The 18,290-nt window shown below is 38.0% G+C and overlaps 1 protein-coding gene across 1 annotated transcript; it reads left to right on the forward strand.

Moving 5' to 3' along the window:
- Window positions 1-390: 390 nt before the first annotated feature.
- Window positions 391-2,376, forward strand: LOC149834962 (uncharacterized). The gene is made up of 6 exons (XM_090009492.1): window positions 391-513; window positions 698-902; window positions 1,155-1,477; window positions 1,628-1,792; window positions 1,867-1,925; window positions 2,016-2,376. The coding sequence occupies exons 1-6, from the start codon at window positions 391-393 to the stop codon at window positions 2,374-2,376; spliced, it is 1,236 nt and encodes a 411-aa protein (XP_089865618.1).
- Window positions 2,377-18,290: the final 15,914 nt, after the last annotated feature.

Raw genomic sequence — 18,290 nt, forward strand, 5'->3', positions numbered from 1 at the left:
CTCTGACCTTCTCCCCTCCTCTGCGGCAACCTTATCTGGGGTCGTTCTTCATATGTCGACTCCCAACTTGTTCCCTCAATCAGGTGTTGGGATCAGTTATGCCCGTCAAGAGCGTCGTTGCAACCTGCACACCTCGGCCTACCATGCTGGTGGTTCTCCTCGACGTTCAGCCAGAGCTCGCACCCCTCGGAGTTTTGCTGACTTTCAACTATGAAGACCCTATGCTCGAATATTAGAGGGTTGAACTCTCCAGACAAGCACTTGTTCCTGGCAAGCTGTATTTGCCAGGAAAAGTCAGATCTTATTGCCCTATGCGAAAGAAAAATGAAAGACGTCTCTCGCTCTGTCGTTTCTGAAATTTGGAGAAGGGAAAACTTCTTCTTTAAGCCTATGGTCCACTATGCTGGTGGTATTTTTATTCTTGCAAAGCCTTCTCTAGGTATCTTTCAAGTCGACAATGGCTTGTTTTCTCTTTCGATTGCCCTTTCCTTGAAAGCGGAAACCCTTACAACGGTGATCACTATTGTCTATGGCCCAAACCATCCTCCCCTTCTCCCCATATTATGGTTCGATTTGAGTAGAATTATCGGTTCTTTTGGGGAAGCTGCACCTTCTTATGGGGGACTTTAACTGCTTGTTGTCTATTCATGACTCAAATCCTCTAGTTTCTCTAACTGCTTCTATGCGGGGTTTTCAGGATTTTGTCCAACAACAGCAACTTTACCCTGTTCCTTCTACCGGCGAGCATTTCTCTTGGTCGAATAGAAGGTCTCGTCCGTGCTACAAGCTGCTAGACCAAGTGCTCATCTCCCCCGATCTGCTGAAGATACTCTCCGACATCATATGCTTCCTGCTTTTTCTTGTCTCGGATCATAGCCAGGTTGTCACTCGTTGGGGGGAAGGTTTTACCTCTGTAAGGACTTTTGTCTTTGAAAAGTGGTGATTGAAGGAGCCCGACTTCAAATCTGTGGTCCATCGTTCGTGGAACATGCCTTCTACTACGGTCAGGGTTGTTGTTCGGTGTCATGAGAAGCTTTTTTGCCTCAACCGTGACATCAAAGCTTGACTTTTGAATCATAATAACAGTAAATTCCAGCAAATGGATGCCTGAGAGCAAGAGCTGTTGAATATTCATCATTCTATGTCTTTCCCAGAATCCCTTTCTGATTCAACTATTCATAGCTTAAAGGCTAGGTCCACTAAGCTTTCTTTGCTTCTGCAAACATGGCGGATCAAGGATGAAATTAAATGGAAACAACGAACAAGGGTGCATTGGCTTGCAGCTGGTGACAACAATACTAGCTTCTTCCACTCCTACGCTTCGCACCGCCACAAGAGGAATGTTATTCCCTCTATCTCCATTGGGGGAGTCAGTTACTCTGCCGACAATGTCCTTCCCGCAATTTCTCAATATTTCAAGACCCTTTATGCTGCCCAGACCTCCTCCAACGACACTATTGGCCCTTTTCTCGTTCAGGCTATCTATCAATCTCAAGCTAGAACTATGCAATCTAAGTTCGCTGACGCTAAAATCATTTCAGCTATCAACGGTCTTTCAGGATGAAAAGCTCCTGGCTACGACGGCTTTCCCGTGGATTTCTTTCGTATCTTTTGGTCTTGCATTCAGCATGATGTTATCAATGTCTTCGCTGAGTTCCATTGCAACTGTCGGTTGTCGGTTCACACGCACTTAGTTGTTGTCTCTCTCATCCTGAAGGACATGACAGCCTCTGATATCTTGAGGTTCCGTCTGATTTCGGTTATGAGTGCACTTTACCGCATTATTGCTAAGGTTTTGGCTAATAGACTCAGAGCCATTGTTGCTCAAATCTTCTTGGACTGTCAGTTCGCTTTTATCCCCCACAGGCGGATTCAACACTCATTTATCTTGGCATCGAAAGTCCTTCACACTTTGCATCTCAGCGGTCAGCCTTTCTTCTCTCTCAAGCTCGACTTTCATAAAGCCTTCGACTTGGTCCATTGGATTTTTTATTCCACATGCTTACCAACTTCAGCATCGATCGCCGTTTCTCTCGATGGGTGCACAAGCTGGTATCAAATGCTCACTCTTTGATTAAGCTTAACGGAAAAAGAGGTAGGCAGTTTAAGCTTGGGCGCGGTATTCGGCAAGGTTGTCCTCTCTCCTCTTTGTTATTTAATGTCATCGTTGAGGGTCTCATGGTGTTGTTCAAGAGGGTAGTGGATAAATGCATAATTGATCATATCGACATCCAGAAATTCCCCCATCATATTCTAACCTATGCTGACGACATGATCATTTTCGGCCACTCTTTCGTGCAACAGATGCTCAGATTCAAGCTCGTCCTTCAGTTTTTCCTCTCTCTTTCGGGTTTATCCCTTAATGACAGTAAATGATGTTTGGTCATGTTCAATGCCCCATTTTCCTTGTTGGCCGCCAAACAATGGATTTTTGGTTGCGCAACTTCAGCTTTACATGTTTCCTATTTGGGTCTTCCTTTACAAATAAAGTGCATCCCCTCAGCCGCTTGGACTGCCACTATCCAAAAAGTTCAGACAAAAATTTCTTCCTGATAGGCATCCTACCTATCCATCGTCGGTCGACTTACCCTTATTAAGCACGTCTTGTCCTCTATCCCAAAAAATTTTATGTCTATGTTTCTGATGCCCAAGGGTGTGGAGAAGAAGTTCTGATGCAATACTACCGTAGACTCGGTACACACCGATCCACGATCCAAGATCCAAACGCACGCGGAAGCTGAAATGATGCAGAGTCCAAACAAAATTCTGGAAAACTGATTTTTGGGATCTGTGCACTCCGTTTTGACAGAGGAGATCCAAATAAAAGTTGTGCGCGATTCGCACAGCTTTCCAACGAATCCAAAAATACCATATTCAAAGCTGGAACGGCAGCTCCACAAACTCGACACTGGGACTACTAAACAAGTCCAACACATATTATCGAAATTAAGGGGGTAGACTGTTTGAAGGGGATTTTGACCCTTCAAACGTTAGAGTTTGGACAAACTCACAACTGACGAAATGGTCAGATCCAGACCTTTCCAGAACACTAAAGCTTGTAATTTTTAAAAGTTTCTATAAACTTATACGAATTTTTGAATTTTAGAATGGTATGAGTTATTGTTTCAGAAAATAAAATTTAAAGATTCGACAGTAGCAGCAAAGATCAATATTTTTGAAGCAACTAAGTAACGATTCAATCAAAACCAAAAAGATGAAAGTTGTAGGTCTAGATTATAAATTTCCACATAATAAAAAAAATGAAATTTCATTTAGAGAATCTCCAAATAATCAGAAAATACCGAATACTATTAAGTTGGTTCTGTAGCAGAAATGTAACAGGGGACTTCTGTCAGTCCGACAACTTGACAGACAATTTCAGAGGTTCAAACGGACGAATCGCAAAGAGGTCTCAACTACAAAGTTATAGACAATTGTCTCAAATTTCTAAGAAGCTAAAGAACATGAAAAATTGTTCATAAATGAGTCTGACACAGATGTTTTATCAGAGATGCCTATGTTATCTCGTAACAGAAATTTGGTATTTTTAAGGGGATCCGAGTTCATACACACCCAATAATAATCTGAAAGAACTTAAGACCAAAGAAGACAAATTTTAATATAAAACTCCTCTAAGCATGTATTTGCAACTCTTTAATGATTCAATACAACTTAGCAACGATAAAACATGAACAATCGCAAGCAAATGTGAATCAAAGTAGTAAAGAACAAGAACGAAGAACCAATGTTGATATCCGGGCTGAAATCGATAATGGCCGTCGTTGGGAAGCAACTGACGCCACAAGATGAACCACAAATAGTAGGAATGGATTACCAACCACCACGAACAAGTTTGGTACAACCACAATGATTGTAACCTCTCACAAGGTGATACATGGTTTCACCTTCTTCTCCAAGCAACCTTCCACCAAACATCCACACTCAAAAGCTTTTCTCAAGCACCAACCACACCAAAAACTTGATTTTTCTCACTCTAGAACCAGCCACAATACCAATTTCGAAAATGAAGAAGACTCCTCACTCCTTGGTCTACCTCCCTAGTTAAGGGCTTAGGTTGCTTGGGAAGAGCCACAATAAAGAGACATTGGGTCTTTCCAAGCCTTGCACAAAAAATGAGTGTCCAAGCCTTGTTTTTGTCAAAAGCTAATAACTCCACCAATAGTCCAATTGACTTTAGACTGGTCAACATGAATTCAAATGAGGTCCAAGATGGACCACACTAAAGTGGTGCCACCTAGGACCCCCCTCATAAAGACGGATCAACATCCGGATCCGGATTCAAATAGGTTGTGAATTGGATCCTACACCAACACCAAGAGAAAAGCAAATTTGTGAAAAAATAAAAACTACCCTTGGACCCCATACACCCTCTAGTACCACAAAAAGATCCTACAGGGTACCAGAACTATCCGGATCCGTAGAATCCGGCTCTTAAAACAAATTTAAAAAAAAATACATGAAATAACTATTGATAAAACAATATTCAAAAATATGATTCTGTAATAGAATCAAAGAAATAAAAGGATCACGATAAACATCGACTAACTGAGAGATCCACTAGGACCACAAATGTCCTGCAAGTGTGTGGATCGCCTTGGGTAGCGATGTTAGAAACGGGTCTGGATATTTGGATTGGGATCCAAATTCGCTTCTGTCTCTAGATGCTCTGCATTATTCCCCTCTGGGTCGAAAGGCTTCGTCATTGGAGCCTCTATTTGCTCAAGCGTCCCTCCATAATCCCTGCACAAGTTCAAAATATAATCAGCGTAGACATTGTTCAAGGCAAATAGAAGTGAAGTAAACATGGCAAGAGATTCAATATTGGAATGACAATAATATTTGATGTAATGCAATGCAATATGCTCTATAAAATGTAATTCAGACAAATACAAAGCAGAACAATGAAATTGAATCTCAAAAGCATCTACGACATTATATTTAATGACCTTACCTTGCATCAACGCTCTGCAGATAATACCAAAATTTGGGTCAGAAACAGATATCAATTGACTATATAGCATGTGATTCAAAATTACACTATTGGTTTGAAAATCACATGATGAGTCACAAACAACATAAAGTAACAACATACCAAATGTACTATCAGGATTTATCAAAGAGAAAAAATCAACATTATCCATTAAACCCTGGTGGTCATAAACAAGATTTGGGGTTTTTATACCAACTAGACCTATTGCGTCGTGACTAAAATGGGACTCTAAATTCAACTCTGCAGAAGGAGTTTCAACATCTAAGCGCCCATTGACACACATGTCTTGTTGATTCTTATCAATAAAATTCACATTTTTTATTGTTGACTCGACAATGAATATACTAATGCGACTTGTCAGAACAATGTCGACAATCATGTCAGATGCAATGCGTGGGTAAACTGTAACATCCATCGATTCACCACAAGAGTTTTCAAAAATGTTGAGTTCACTGATAAGGATGTCCATGAACTCATCAAGGCTTGGATTGAGCTTTTCAATTTCAACATCAGCCTCACAAATGGAATTATGAATGACAAGTGTGAAGTCATCGATGACATCTTGACACGCAAATGCTTTAATGTCTTCATCAACATCACCATAGAGTGAATTATCAAAGATGAAGTTGTCCTCGAACCCGCTTGGACAACTTTTAGTATTCTCTATGAATAAAGGGTTGTCAGAAATGATGTGAGACAACTCTTCATGATCTTCTATGTCAGAAAGTGAAGAAAGGTCGGACAATTCATTAGACTCTCTAACAAGGATGGGTCTTTCACTCAACTTTTCAAAGACTAAATCAGAAATGAACGCACTCATCGAAACTTTCTCAAATACAGGTGAGGGTTCAATCATGGATTCCTCATTAACTTCAACGATTGGATCACTACCGACTTCGAGAGAAGGATCTGCTAGGGAATCCTTTGCGACAACATGAGATTTCAATAAATCTTGAGGTTCATGTCTGACGATGAACACACTGGATCCCTTGATTTGAGATGCTACTGTCGAATCTTTGAATTTTATTTTCTAAAACAATAAATCATACCATTCTAAAATTCAAAAATTCGTATAAGATTATAGAAAAATTCAAAAATTACGATCTTTAGTGTTTTGGAAAGGTCTGAATCTGACCTTCATTTTGTCAGTTGTAAGTTTGTCCAAACTCCAATGTTTGAAGGGTCAAAATCCCCTTTAAACAGTCTACCCCCTGAATTTCGATAATTTGTGTTGGACTTGTTTAGCAGTCTCGGTGTCGAGTCTGTGGAGCGGTCATTCCAGCTCTGAATCTGGTATTTTTGGATTCGTTAGAAAGTTGTGCAAATCACACACAACTTTTATTTGGATTTCTTTCGTCAAAACAAAGTGCACAGATCCCGAAAATCAATTTTCTAGAATTATGTTTGGACTCTACATCATTTCAGCTTCCGTGTGCGTTTGGATCTGTTTGCATCTTGGATCGTGGATCGGTGTGTATCGAGTCCACCATAGCATTGCATCATTTTGTCTTCAGAGCTATCCGGATCTGTAGAATTCGGCTCCTAAAAAAAAGTAAAAAAAAAAATTACATAAAATAACTATTGATGAAACAATATTCAAAAATATGATTCTGTAATGGAATCAAAGCAATAAAAGGATCACGATGAGCATCGACTGACTGAGAGATCCACTAGGACCACGGATGTCAGTCAAGCGTGTGGATCACCTTGGGTAGCGATGTTTGGAACAGGTCTGGATATTTGGATTGGGATCCAAATCCGCTTCTGTCTTTGGATGTTCTGCATCAAGTTCTCCAGTTTGATGGGAGATTTTCTTTGGTCTGGTTGTCACCTTCGGATGAAGCGCCACCTGGTTGGTTGGAACTCCTTGGTGTTACCAAGGCGTATGGCCGGTTTGGGGATCTCCACTCCCAAACTAAGGAGTATTGCTCTCGTCATGAAACAATGTTGGATGGCGCAACGTCCAGGCAATCTGTGTGCTCCTCTGCTCCATGCTAAGTACGATTCTCTTGAGTCGATCCATTATATCTATCGTCCCTACAGGCTACATATCTCACACTTGCGTCGCATGTGGCTTAAGGTCATGTCTTTCGTCCTCATGCAAGATGGTGATATCGGTCCTGATGCGCAATTTTTACAATGGGCAATTTCTCTTAACAGCGTTTTGTGCACCAGAACTTTGTATCATTCTCTTCTTCCTCCTGGGGCTGACTAGCTTTCTGAGCGTCTTTTATGGGCGAATGCGCCAACTCAAAGCTATCGGTTCTTAGCCTTGTTAATTTTACACGATAGGGTACAGACAGACAGCTTCCTTAAGAAGGTGGGTTTTCAGTATTCGAGTAGGTGCATCCTTTGTCAAGCGGCGGAATAATCAACCTACCATTTGTTTTGGGCCTGCCCAATCTTTGTGGATCTCTTTAAAAGTACGTGGAATCAACCTAAAGTAATCGTGAGGCACGAATCCTTCGTGCTCGACCTTTTGTGGGGTCCACCGCAGGTTTGCAGTTGCAAGCGGTGGCGGCTGATCTGGAGAACTTGGCTTCTTACTTCTTGGTGGGTTGTGTGGATGACTCACAACAATGCAATCTTTCGTCAAATTCTCTTTACTTTCAATAAGCTCATCCATTGCATCTTGGCTGATGTGTACGCAATTTTGCACCTCTCTTCAGATGTTATCCACCCTTTTCAGCTGCCTTCTCTTCCTCAAGACCTTGGCTGATCTTTGTGTTATTCTATTTTTATGTTTTGCCTTCCTGCATTCGGCCCTTTTTTGGTGCTATGTTGTTTTTTGTTTTCGCGGGCTCAACTTTTTGTTGATCCCATGACTTAGTAATGCTGATCTTTCTTTCGACTCTCTCTCTCTCTCTCTCTCTCTCTCTCTCTCTCTCTCTCTCTCTCTCTCTCTCTCTCTCTCTATATATATATATATATATATATATATATATATATATATATATATATATATATATATATATGGTTAATCTAACATTAAACTAGTTGTATCTAATATTAGATAGATTCAATCTTATAAAAATTATTAAAATATACTTAAAATAATTGCATTTTTGAAGATGCAAGCTTGTTTTTTGAGATAAAAAAGGTAACTTTGATAGCTTCATAAATTTACTTTTTTGGGAGAGGTGTGACTTTTCAATTTTCTCAAAATTCAAAAGACCTATAATGCCCAAAAAAGTAACCTTATATTTTAAAAAATATCATTATTTTAAAACTATTTTAGTCATTTTTATAAGGTTGAATCCAAACACAACTAGTTTAATGTTAGATTAACTCATATGTACACACACATACACGCACACACACATGCAAAAAAGGGCAACATTAAACTCCCTTTCATGTCAAACAAATCGGATGCTCAGCGAGCACCCCATTTGCGCAAAGTCACAAAAGACACAATTCAGCATTGGTTGTTAAAGAGTGTTTTTGTGCAAAAAAAATGCACTATTGATCGCGCATGGTGTATATATATTAGTTATTGGGCTTTCCTACACCTACTATATATATGAGTTATTGGAATTTTAATGGTTGAAAAATGCACCATGTAGTAGGTGTAGCTGCCTACTACTGGCATATCGTTAGTTTATTGGGCTTTCAAAGGATTTTTTCATATATAAGAAAAGACTCTTAGATCATCCAACTCTGACATGCATGTAGGTTCAGGTATGAAATTTTAGTAAATATTCAAGGCTTAAAAATCATATTTTTTATCAAAAAAAACATGATTCAAGTATTGTTTTTCAGCAAATCGACCATGCCAAACACATTTGTAGGGTCAGATTTGCAGAAAACACGCGTTCACAGTATTTTGGTGTTTGTCCAGTAAAGTGATACATATATATATATATATAGGTTTATGTTTGGTATAGTTGTTTGCACCTACAATTTAGTTTGAATCTCAAAATTTAACCTCATAGATGTGTTCTGCATGGGAATCAACTCTTAGGTCATGCTTTTTCGATGAGAAAACATGTTTTGATGAGTTGGAGAAAATTGATGTTTTCATATTCATTGATTTTTTTATTACTGAAAAAACTTGTATATAGGTATGATTCCGGCAATGCAAAGCTGGATCTCACTATATATATATATATATATATATATATATATATATATATATATATATATATATATATATATATATATATATATATATATATTACATAATCCAAAAAAAATGCACTCATCTCTGACCGCACATTGGCTGGTCTTCTGTTGGTAAAGCCTTTGAGGTCCCCCTAAAATACATAAAACTTGTTAAAGGTGCAAGTGCCAATCTGCTATTTCCAATTTCAAAGCTACAAAGGCACCAAATCAGTTACAGGCAACCAATTATCATATAACATGTCATTTACCCCCAAGTGGCTTGGTGAAGTGGAAGAGGCCTTCACTACTAGACAGGTGGTCAGGATTTCATTCTCATAAGTGTCAAACACTTTGCATTAACGAAAGAAAGGGTTAAAAAGTGAGATAAGTCGTTGCTCAGCCAAAGCCGGGTGATTCTACGGGGGCAAGGGGTGCACCACAGGTTTACATGGCCATAATTACAGCAGGTTTAGCCAGCGCAATTAGGTTCCTGATACCGATGGTGGTTTTTCGGTTCCTCATGAAAAAACCATATAGCATGGCATTTGGCAACCATTCCACGTGAAAATGAAAACTGATAATATGCATCTCTGTGTTCATAGCTAAGGTCAGCACGATGGAGCTACATGGCAATTTCTAAGAATTCAATAAGCTGTTCCATGATGTGGTAACCGGGGTCTCGTGCCAAGCTGAAGCTGAAGGCCTAGGTTTGAATCCTTCTGCCACCTGGGGCTTAAGAGATACCTGGTAGGGGTTTGCCTAACCCCAATTTTCATATATATATATATATATATTAGAGGATTTGATTCTGATGCATGAATAAGTTTTTATAAGTTTAAAAATTCATAAGATTTTGAGGCTCCAAATAGTATATATATATATACTATTTATATATATATATATACTATTTATATATATATATACTATTTATATATATATATATATATAAATAGTATATATAAATAGTATATATATATATAGAGAGAGAGAGAGAGAGAGAAGGGGCCCTCTAAATTTAAAGGAGCGTCTCCCCCACGTTGATTGGAAATGGTAGGTGATCTTAGTCCGGACTTCCGCTCTTGTCACGTCAACACTGGGGCCCACCCAACTTAGCTAGTGGCTCACAAAGTAGCTATGCCTTTAAATTTTATAATTGAGCTTTTTTCAACTTTGTTCCGTTCAAACTCCCCAATATGATTCCGCAAATTAAGTAACTTTTCTTATAAAATCCATTTACAAAACCTTCTTTTAGTCTCATATGTCCGTCTTTGACTGCGCATTCGTTTAGTTTAACTCTAATTAATGGGATCCTAGAGTTACTTAGAGCTAAAACAAACTCAAAATCTGAAACCAAAATGCCAACCATAAATCCCAAACTAAATCAACGTGGTAGCATTTTTTTTTGAAAGGCAATGCAACTATACCATTGGGTTTTGAACCTGCAACGTTCCAACACAAGGTGACGTGCGGAACCTTCCATGTGGTAGAATTGCCTGGCAAGTTTTGGGACCACAAACAAGTGTTTTTGTTTTTTTTTTTAATGGCAAGCTGGGGTTAGGCGGACCCTTACCAGAAAAACAGCCGCCCCATGTGGCAGAGGGATTCGATCCTGAGTCTTCAGCTTGACACAGGACCCCGCTTACCACATGGGATACCACCTCGGTGGTGACCACAAATAAGTTGAATGAAGGGTGCTGATGACATTCCAAGGACTTGCAGACGCCCAGTAGAGCATATAACATCCTTGACAAGCCCAAACTCAACTCATATAGGGTAGGTTTTGGTGTGTTTTTAAGCCCAGTTCAGATATGGGTCTGATGGAACCTACCTGACACAATCCAGTTACATCCCTCAGAGACAGTAGGGTTGAAAACAGACTGGATATGGGTTGGGTCAGGATAGGCCTGATACTATATCCAACTTTTAAAGTAACAGTGAGGTCTCTAATCCAAATGCAACTGGAATCTTACAATGCTGCTCTGGATCTAATTAAAAATGAGACCCTGTAGTACTGGGTCTAAAAATTCCTTGAATTTTAAGTGCAAAAAGAAAAAAGTTTGCCTTCACACTTTGGTGCATTTACTTGACAATGACAATGCATTGGTGGACACTTGAAAAGGTATACAATTTTGGTAGTTATTTTAGTTAGAGTGAAAATTTTAGTACCCATGATGGCTCCGGTTATCTGATAGGGGTGACTCGCGAATGTCACCAAATTGAAGGGACATTATGAGTTCAAAACCTAAGGTACACAATATCTTGTAGCTAAATCCCCTCGGCTGGTGGGCAAGGAAGACCTCTAGCTAGTTACCCCAAAACAACCATCGTCACCTAACATAGGACAACCATGAATAAAAAAACCTGTGGGGTTGTCCCTTGCTGTAAGGTCAAGCTCAGTGGGCAAGGGGCACTCTAGGACTTTTATATCGTAGACCTAAGGAACATCCTTTGGCTTAAACCCCAACCACACACCCCCACCCCACCGCACCCACCCCACCCAACCCCCCCCCCCCCCCCCCAAAAAAAACAATTTTTTTTTTTTGGGAGAAAGAAAGAAATCCACCTGCTACCATGACAACCAGACAAATACTTTTGAGTCAACACCGAGATTCAATGCCTGTCATTCTCTACACATTAAATTCTGTTCTACAATAATGTTTTCAGTATCGGTATCGTCACTGAATCGTTGGGCCACCGATTCAGCTGAATGGTTCTGTATCCGCCCAAAAATGATAAGGCATTATGACGTGTCAATCACACATGTTAAAACTATTAAAATAAATTTGAAATAATATTTAAAAAAAAAATGGATTTTTTTACAATTATTAAAAAATAACCGATTCAGGCCTTCAGCTTATCGAAATTCTGTCGATACTATCAATACTGATAACATTCTACACTTAAAAAACTTCATTCCTTTCCCCTCATTCAGACCAACACCTAACCCCAAAAATAACAATTATATTCTAGTTCCTGCGTCTTCCTTCCAATATAAGGGTCAAAGGCCATTTTGTAGGAATGTGTCATTTCGCAAGTTTACATGTCCTTTTCATCAATCATAAAGAATGAAAATATCATCCCTTGTTAAGAACAGGGTATTTCATTTTCAAGACTACCCACTCCGTGAGGTAATATTTCAAAGAGTAGGTGAGGTTGGAAATGTTGGGGTGAAGTCTATGCATCATTCAATTCTACGAAGCTATTATGAGTGAGACATTGGCTGTTGAATCATGCTTTTTAGACAAAAATAATATGATTTGTAGATGCTTGAATATTTACTAAAATTTTGAGTCATTGATTTTTAAACCCTAAAAAATCCCGCTTATGTATTGCAATTGGATGATTTAAAAATCTGTCCCTTTAAAACCAATTATGTAAATCACATTCATACAGTCAGACTTAAGGAAAAAAAATTATGAAAATCTCAGTTCTCTCTCTCTCTCTCTCTCTCTCTCTCTCTCTCTCTCTCTATATATATATATATATATATATATATATATATATATATATATATATATATATATATATATATATATATATTAGTAATGCACTTAATATAGTCATTAGAATATGTGTGTCACGGGCCTATTTCCTTTAATGAGTCAGCGCGGCGCGACGATCCTTCCTCACCGCCGCAAGCCTACTCGTCAGCTCGCTTGCCGATCGCGGAAGCTTGTAATCAGAGTGCAAGAGAGCAAGAGAGAATAGAGAGAGAGAAATTGCAATCACAAGAAGAAATCACAACGAGGGTGAATAAAAGAAAGCTCAACGCATTTACTTCATTCACAATTTTGCCCGCAGGCTATTACAGTTCAAGTACACGGGTTTTCCCTTCGGGGTATTGATTCACCTGAACCGGGCAGCTTACATCAGACTCAACAAAAACAAAACAGACTCTAAGCACAACTGTACACTGTAAGTTATAAGGGAACAATGTAAACTATTATGTAAATTGGGCATTTTCAACCATTTTTTTTTTTTGCAAATCCAACCTTGTATACAAAGGGGGTTGGCATAGTGGGGTGGAGCCTTGGTTGCTAGACGAGCAATCAAGGTTCGATTTTCAAGGGTCTTTGTGCAAGTCAACACATAACATAGGCCTCAGAAGCAGGGGTCCTAGCCTCAAAGTTTTACACTGCCGGCATGACGACCACAAGTATGGCTGGCCGAGCCAGCGCAACCAGGTCTTCATGTCGGGTGCAGTTTCTTCGGGTTATAAATTAAAAAAAAACAAGTAAATGTGTTCGGCATAATGAATTTGCTAAGAATCGATTGTTGGATCGTTCATGTATTTTCGATGAAAAAATATGATTTTTAGATGCTTGAATATTTATAAAGATTATGAGTCATTGATTTTAAGGCCTTAAAAACTTTTGTTTATGCTTTATAATTGGATGATTCAAGAGCTGGTCCTTATGAAACCAAGCGTGCAAACGGTTAGATTTAAGAGAGAAGAACAAAAAAATCCATAAAAATTGTGAATCACATGATAATTTTCTTATTCTAGCAACTGGTATAAAGATCTGGTTCTACCAATGTGTTTTATCTAAGAGGAAAGATGCAGCTTATGAGGGTTTGTAGACAACAATTGCACTATCACAGGATCAACATCATGATGGATGCAAACATTGCAGAAGATCCCAACTAATCCCATATACTTCATGGACCAGCATGGAATCTAGAATGGGGCTGTGGTGCTAGCACTATTGTGCAAGTATCAGATCTGAATCCAATGCCAATATTGTTAAATCCGATACTATGCCTATTTACTTTAGCTTCTCTGAGATCGGATTGGGACCCGGATCGACCATCATGTGGCCCGAATCCAACTTGTTCTCACCCCCTGGTCTTTACCGCAGTGAAAAAACAGTTCAAAACGGCAAAATAATAGCGGTCAAATTCTCATAAGAAATTGAAACTTTTCAATATTTGCCTTGTTTTTATCTGAAAAAAATAAACTGAAAAATAGAAAATATATTTGTAAAATGAAATAAAATATATATAAAAAATCAGCTGGTTTTAGAAAAAAAATGACAAAAGTACAATTATCATGATATTCGCATTTTAACAAAAATATTACAATACTTTGCCTTTTATAACGGCAAATTAAAGTATCAATCTTTCCACAATACTTTCAAAATTCGTTGATATTTGTCACACCGGTCTTCACAACTTGTCATATATACAAACAAAGAATAAAAGGACACTCAAGAAAGTTTTATGTATCCAGAATTTAACTTTTTAATAAGTAGGTATATTGATACCGTACCACAATTATTTGGGATCAGGTGTAGGGATGGAAATGGACCAGGGAAAAATGAGCCCCGCCCTGCCCTTCCCTGCCCAGCTCCATTTGGACCGAGGATGGAGGTTAAAATCAAAACCCGTACCGGGATGGAGGTGGGGATTAACTTATGTTTTCTCTCACCCTGCCTTGCTCCGCCCTGACCCGATCTCGTTACTAAAATACTCTTTAGGGATGATAGCGGACGGAGGAAAAATGGGGCCCCGTCCCGCCTCGTCCCGTTTGGACTAGGGAAGGAGGACATGAAACGGGGATGGAGGTTAAAATCAAAACCTGTGCGGGGATGGAGGGCAGAATTTTGAGACGGGGCGAGGGTGGAGACCTTGTCCCCCGCCCCCGCCCGATCCACTGCCGTGCAAATCACATTGCACTTTTGTGAAATTACAAAACGCCACCCAACTTATCAACTTTTAACAGCATTTAGTTATTACATTGGTCCGCTTACAATTTCCACCTTCGTTAGTGCAGTCAATGGGTCCAGTTTGTATCAGGTACTCTACCCAGCCCGGACCCAGATTTTTGGGCATAGGCATGGAAAGTGTCAACTCAAATAATATTTGAGTCAACCTCAACCCGACCAGAGTAATATGCAGGCTAGGTTTGGGTTATGATTTTCGCCGAGCACCTGACCTGACCCGGCTTTCTTGCCGGCACCCGTCCCAACCTGAGTATTATATATATAATATATATGCAGGTTCGGGTTTGAAATTCTATTTTCGTGACCCAACAAAACTCAACCTTGAATCTGAACCCAGTTATTAGTTATATGGGCGGGTCTGGGTCAAACCTAACCGGGCCCTGACCTGATACGGTTGGCAGCCCTAACGTTGAATCTAACGGCTAAAATCAATAGATGTAACGAAATAATGACCAAGTCCCAAAATATAAGTTGAGCTATTCTATCAATAAAATGTGAAAATGTGGTTTTATATGTAAAGGGGCATTTGAACTGCATTAGGAGAAAAGGCAGGGCTTGTGTATTGCTTTCATAAATATGGTAGAAGTGATAGCAATGGAAAAGGACCAGACCCACTAACAGTCGAACCTTCAAGAAAATGGTTGCTAACCTGCCATTGACCAACCAAGTCAAGTCATTCAATTTCTCATTTAAGGTGCAACTGCCGCGGTTGACCATTTGCTAAACACATTTATATTTCAACAATGAAATGACCCATTCCAGATAACCTCTTCTTAGGACCATTGTTTGTTAGAATCGGCATGGCCTGAATCCAAATGAATAATATTAAAAAAAAAATTTATTTACAACATTTTAAACCATTTAAAAATCAGTCAAATCAGCCTAGTTTCTTGTCGACTTCTGACCAATTTGCAACCATACTGACAACATTGTTTAGGACCACTCAGGGGTGGATCAACCTTACGTGTGTGTGTGTTTTCTAATTAAGGTAAGGAACTATTGAGGTAGAAATGGTAGAAATCATAGCTTCAAACTGTATCAACTCAATCTGACTACATAGACTTAGCATATTTTTTTTTTTGCTAAGGATCAAACCTCAGATTATAGTTTTTTAATGTAAGAATATGAAATTTTTATCATAAAATTTTGATATATTGTTAGTCATTGATTTCATGCCACACTCATTTGATTTGAAATTCATTTCCTACTAAACGTAGATTACATGCATAAGGTCGGATCTAAAAAAGGTCCCCAAAAAAATAAAAAGAAAGTGATTTCTACTTAATAGTTTTGTACTTTCATTAATACTAAATATTATATATATTTAGTTATACACTGCCGATCCCAAGACCGGATAAAGGAGGAGGGTTGCGGTAGGCCACTGACAGCATAAAAACTTTAGTCATACCTTATGAATATAAATCAATTTTCTTATAACGGTTAGGTTACATTAAGGATCTGCTTTAAGCCCTTTCCTATTTGCTATAGTGATGGATTAGCTTACGAGATCAATTCAAGAAAATGTGTCGTGGTGTATGTTGTTTGCTGATGATATTGTTTTGATTGATGAGTCTAGAGCTGGGGTTAATGCTAAGTTAGAATTATGGAGACAGACATTGGAAGCAAGAGATTTTAAGTTGAGTAGGAGTAAGACAAAATATATGGAATGTCGGTTTAGTAAGCAACGAAGTAGTGATGGGAGTGTAGTGAAGCTTGGTGAGCAAAAAATACCGGTGGATGATTGTTGCAAATATTTGTGATCTATCATTCAAAAGTATGGAGAAATTGATGGAGATGTAAATCATAGGATAAAGGTTGGGTGGATGAAATGGAAAAGTACAACTGGAGTGTTGTGCGATCATAAAATGTCATTGCGTTTGAAGAGAAAGTTTTATAGGGCGACTATTAGGCCCGCTTTACTATATGGTACGGAATGTTGGGCTGCCAAGAGACATCATATTTAAAAAATGAGTGTAGCTGAGATGCGTATGCTTAGATGGATGTGTGAAAATACAATAAAAGATAAGATTCGAAACGAGGAGGTACGTAAGAAGGTAGGCGTTGCACCCATTGAAAATAAGATGAGAGAGAATTGTTTACGGTGGTTTGGACATATTCGGCGAAGGCCTAATGATGCTCCAGTTAGAAGGATGGAGAAATGAGAAAATATATTAGTTAAAAGAGGTCGGGGTAGGCCTAAAAAGACTTGGAGGAAAAGGATAGGAAAGGATATGAATGCTTTGAACCTCACCGAGGACATGGCATTAGATAGAAATGATTTGAGGAGAAGGATTCATGTGGAAGACTCAAAATGATTTTCTTTGTTGGTTCATATCGCCGACCCCAATTGTTTTGGGATGAAGGCGTAGTTGTTGTTGTATATATATATATATATATATATATATATATATATATATATATATATATATATATATATATATATATTATATATATATATATATATATATATATATATATATATATATATATATAGTGTGTGTGTATGTGTGTACTAATGGGAGGCTTGTTTGGTAGGAGCTGTTAGTGCATGTCACTTTATGTAGGGACGTTGCAAGTTCAAAACCAAATGGTATGATGTATAATTGGTGCATCATTTAGTAGAAAACAAGTTTTGGATCATGTGATTAAAGGATATATGTATGTTTTTAAGACCTTTAAAAAATCAATGGCTTATAATGCATCAAATTTTTATGACTTAAAGAATTTTACTTTTATGTCCAAAGCATGATTTTGTATCAAATAAACTATGTTGAGTACATTGATCATGCATATAATTCAGGGTTAATTAACATTAAAATATGCATGATTTTATAAAATAATGTTTCAAAAACCCAATTTTATGTTAGTTTTCGAGTAAATGTGCTAAAATGATTTAAAAATAGAAAATGCACGAAAAATAGTTCTATTTTACATTTTTATGCATATTTTAGTTTTTGTCATAGTCATAGTAGTTTAGTTTTAGTTTTCAATTAAAAAAAAATTTAAAAAATAAAAATAAAAAAATAAAAATAAAAAAAATAATAATAGAGAAAATAGTTTTATATTGTTAATAAAATCATTTTAAGTGTTTGTTTTTTTTAGAATAGTTTTATTTTGAGTTTCTTTATAAATAAATAGTTTTGTTTTTTTAAACTTTTGAAAATTTTCATAATAAACCAATTTATACGGTTTTCTTGACTTTTAAAAATGAAAAAAAAATTGTAACAAACCGGTTTAACCGGTTTGGTTTTTTTTAAAACCAAGAAAAATAAAGAAAACAAACCGGTGAACCGCCGGTTTGGATTCTGTTAAAAAAAAAAGCAAACAGCAAACCGGTTCAAACCGGTTTGCTTGTTTTTAAAACCCAGAAAAACGAAAAAATGGGCGTCTCCCCTGTACGCCTGAAACTTCTTCCCTCTTTCCCCTCTTTCCCTCTCTTTCCCTCTTTTCTCACC

Source organism: Nuphar pumila, chromosome 6 (assembly GCF_984573655.1).
Source record: "Nuphar pumila chromosome 6, dmNupPumi1.hap1.1, whole genome shotgun sequence".
In the NCBI taxonomy this organism is placed as follows: Eukaryota; Viridiplantae; Streptophyta; class Magnoliopsida; order Nymphaeales; family Nymphaeaceae; genus Nuphar; species Nuphar pumila.

Bases quoted from the DNA above. Each gene is read 5' to 3' on its own strand.
- LOC149834962 (XM_090009492.1), top strand. From the start codon at position 391: ATGGTCCACTATGCTGGTGGTATTTTTATTCTTGCAAAGCCTTCTCTA. The intron at 514-697 runs GTGATCACTATT...CGGGGTTTTCAG, and splicing joins AAGCGGAAACCCTTACAACG to GATTTTGTCCAACAACAGCA. The intron at 1,793-1,866 runs GTTTTGGCTAAT...TATCCCCCACAG, and splicing joins TTTACCGCATTATTGCTAAG to GCGGATTCAACACTCATTTA.